A 3,824-nucleotide genomic window follows, 5' to 3' on the forward strand; every position below is an offset into this window, starting at 1 on the left:
GTGTGCATGAATAAACTGCAAAATGAATTAACTTATTAAAAATACATTATACAAATATTAAATATGAATTAGGCATACATAAAAAAGTAACTAATGAAACACTAGATAGAGTGAATTAAACTTATATCAATAATGAATTAAAGAAGTAATCTAATAGTAACAAATAATAAACTACAAAATGAATTAAATTTGCATTAAAAGTGTATCATACAATATTAAAGTTGAATTAGAAGAGAAAATTTACAATAAATGAAAGACGTAACTAACGAAATACAAGACAATAATATATAGATTGAATTAAACTTGTATTTCCTCTGTCCTTATTTAGTTGTCCACTTTAGAAGTGGCAACCATATTAAGACACTAATTATCATCATAGGTTGATTACACTTTTATCCTTAACTTAAAAGATTATGTAACTCCCCAAGTATAATAAATGTATTTTCTAGTTCCAAAAAGCATGCATTACAACTTAGTAGTACTAGAAATTTTCTAGAATTAAATAAGGACATATTAGGAAAAAAATTGTTGTCCTTTCTTGATTTGTTAAAATGAACAAGTAAATAGGGACATATATAAAAGGAAATATGGACAAGTAAATAGGGATAGAGAGAGTATTATTTATGAATAAAAGGTGTATTGTATATGTCTTATACATTATTTTGATTTGTATCACTAAGAACATGAGTGATGTTTGCAATATGTACCACAAATGTATTGTGCATATGTTATAAATTATTTTGATTTGTATCACTAAGAATATGCGTGATGTTTGCAGTACATATTACAAATATATTGTGCATATGTTATAAATATATTACAAGTGTGTTACTTCAATTATTTGATTGATATCACTAAAACAAGGAGTGAAGTTTGTAATATGTATCATAAAGTATTGTTCGTGATTTTAATACAATTCTAATACAATTATGAAACATATGTAATACAACTTTAATACAATTGCGATATAGTTCCATAAATTTCACGTTATCAAGTTTCAATCTAATATTTCTCCTGCAATCAATTATAAACTTAATCAAATCCTCTTAAAATTAAGATATAAACTCCAAAACGATATTTTTTAAAATTATTTGTAGAAACAATTTGTCCAAACTAATCACAAATTCGTAAAATTTAAATAAAGAATTCAAAATTTAAAGTTTTACAATGACCATCAATTAATGGTGAACTCTTGTTGCTATATTTTTAAAGATTTGAAGTTTCTATTTGAGAACATGATATTGTATAAATATTTAATTTTTTTATTCCTCTTCTCATCGTGTTTTTAAGTAGAAATAATGAAATGCGGGCAAAAGTTATTTAAACATAGTTATTTAAGTGAAATTTAAAGAAGAAAGAATTAAAAGAATTAAAAAAAAGAGAGGAGGAAGATAAATAATGAGAGGAAAGAGATGAAGAAAGAAAAAGTATAAAAAGAAAAAGAGAACGAATAGAAAAAAGGACTGAAAAAAAGGAGATATAATTTATATAATTTTTTAAAATATTATTAGTTAGAAAAATTATATTATCATAAAAAATAAATATTTTATATATGTAATTTATTTTTTTTATTTTATAAGAGATGATAGATATGTATCTAGAGGGATAGGAATATAGAACAATGACGTAGTTATAAAAAAAAATTAGATCGAAAAGATGCCGTATAAAGTGGTAACAGGTAGGTGTTGTGTGTTATAAGTTGTATTCAAATATTGCAGGTAAGTAAGAAGATAGAAAATTGGACATACGTGGAAGCAGGAGAATGAAGTGGCAAATTGCAAAAGCCACGTTCTCTTCATGCAACAATGTTTCAACATCCTTTAAATCACGATTATTCCTCTTATCATTTTCCCCACACACAAAAAAAAAAGTATTTTGATTTGAAAAGAGAGAAAATAAAAATAAAAATGCCAGGCCTTACTATTGGAGATGATCTTCCTAATCTTCAAGTAGAAACGAACCATGGGAAGATGAAACTTCATGACTATGTTGGTGATAGCTACACCATTCTATTTTCTCATCCAGGTTAATTTATTTTAATTTTTCTGCACCACCTATAGTAATATGCTTTCTTATTTTAAAATTTTGAAAGTTATTTTTTATTTTCCATTCATAAAAGAAAGAAGTATTAATTGGAGCTAGGTGGTTGCGATAGGATCAGTGGCGTTAGATATTTTTTCATAAAAGAAAGAAGTGGTATTACTAATATTTATTAATTGGAGCTAGGTGGTTGCGATAGGCGTTAGATATTTTTTCAAGCGGTGTAACCTTTTATATATATATATATATATATATATTTATATATTCCAAAAAGTGAAATAAAAAATATAGTAACTTAAATTTTCATTTTTAAAATAATATCACTAAAAAAATGGAGTTAAATACTTTTTTATAAATATAAATATATATGAATGAAAACACTGTTGGGGATTCAAACTCATGTACCTTAGTTAACAATTAACTAAGGACCATCTGCGCCAGATATACACTTGTATAAATATTTAACACTTCATACTATATGATCATTGATATTTTTTTGTTTTAATTAAATATATATTTTTCTAACGCAAAGTCGTGTCCCGTGACACTCTGCCCTGAGTGAGGTAGGGTAAGGAAACAAAATAATCTAAAAGCTTTAAAAAATAAATAATTTTTTTTTGGGAAGGGGCTAGGGGAGGGGGATAAAAAATACATTTTATTTTTATAAAACAGAATCTTTTTACATTTTTTTGGGGGTTGTTGTATCTTCATAATGTGGTGTTTGGATGCATGCAGGTGATTTTACGCCAGTATGCACGACGGAGCTAGCTATGATGGCTGCTTATGCTAACAAGTTCGCTGAGAGAGGAGTTAAACTTCTGGGACTTTCTTGTGATGATGTTCCGTCTCACAATGAATGGATCAAGGATATTGAAGCTTATAATGTACCTACACTCAGAGTTTTAATTACTATACAATTTCTTTTTTGTTAATAATAAGTATTTTGCAGAAGGGACACAAAGTGACATACCCAATCATTGCTGATCCGAATAGAGAATTGATTAAGCAACTCAACATGGTGGATCCTGATGAGATGGATTCCTCTGGCTATAACCTTCCTTCTCGTGCGCTTCACATCGTAGGACCTGACAAAAAGGTATTTGATTCAACTTATTATTGATTAGTTCAAAAGTTTCTTAATAGTTTAAACTAATGTGTGTAGATAAAGCTGAGCTTTCTATATCCAGCAAGCACCGGAAGAAACATGGATGAAGTGTTGAGGGTGGTAGAGTCCCTACAGAAAGCGGCAAAGTACAAAGTTGCAACCCCAGCAAACTGGAAACCGGGAGAACCGGTAGTGATAGCACCGGGTGTGTCCAATGAAGAAGCAAAGGAGATGTTTCCACAGGGTTTTGACACTGCCAATCTTCCATCTGGCAAGAGTTACCTCCGCTTCACAAACGTTTAAATATCTTTCTTCCAGCTTTTACACTATGTGCACTAGTTATATTTGGATTTGTGGACTTTGATGTTCCATATCTCTTCTCTTCTCTTCGTTATAAAATAATAAATAAAGTTTCTTGTGTTTTTTGGGCCTTCTCTGAAAATGCATTTCAGTTGCAAAATGCTAAATCTAAATGAAGTACATGCCACAAATAGATTATTCGATTTTGTAGTAGTAGTGAGATACATCAAGCATCCAATCATTGGTACGCTTGTTGCCTTGAATTTTCATACATAAAAGAGAGAGAGTGATAAAATCAGTTCCTTTAATTTTATTTTTAACGTAAAGAGTGCCTTCAGATGCATTTTTGTACAAATCCAAATCTCAACGCATAATCATC

General features: G+C 28.9%; 1 protein-coding gene across 1 annotated transcript; it reads left to right on the forward strand.

The window, feature by feature from the left end:
- The first annotated feature begins 1,850 nt into the window (after positions 1–1,850).
- LOC107013901 (1-Cys peroxiredoxin) lies at positions 1,851–3,587 on the forward strand. Its single transcript, XM_015213778.2, has 4 exons — positions 1,851–2,025; positions 2,776–2,924; positions 2,990–3,136; positions 3,203–3,587. Exons 1-4 carry the CDS (start codon positions 1,908–1,910, stop codon positions 3,446–3,448), a joined length of 660 nt encoding a protein of 219 aa, XP_015069264.1. The 5' UTR covers positions 1,851–1,907; the 3' UTR covers positions 3,449–3,587.
- Positions 3,588–3,824: the final 237 nt, after the last annotated feature.

Source organism: Solanum pennellii, chromosome 3 (genome assembly GCF_001406875.1).
Source record: "Solanum pennellii chromosome 3, SPENNV200".
Taxonomy (NCBI): Eukaryota; Viridiplantae; Streptophyta; class Magnoliopsida; order Solanales; family Solanaceae; genus Solanum; species Solanum pennellii.

What these genes read in the sequence shown, in the direction of transcription:
- LOC107013901 (XM_015213778.2), top strand. Translation starts at nt 1,908, where the DNA reads ATGCCAGGCCTTACTATTGGAGATGATCTTCCTAATCTTCAAGTAGAA. An exon ending in AGGATATTGAAGCTTATAAT is followed by an intron (nt 2,925 to 2,989) that starts GTACCTACACTC and finishes AGTATTTTGCAG; the next exon opens with AAGGGACACAAAGTGACATA. An exon ending in TCGTAGGACCTGACAAAAAG is followed by an intron (nt 3,137 to 3,202) that starts GTATTTGATTCA and finishes TAATGTGTGTAG; the next exon opens with ATAAAGCTGAGCTTTCTATA.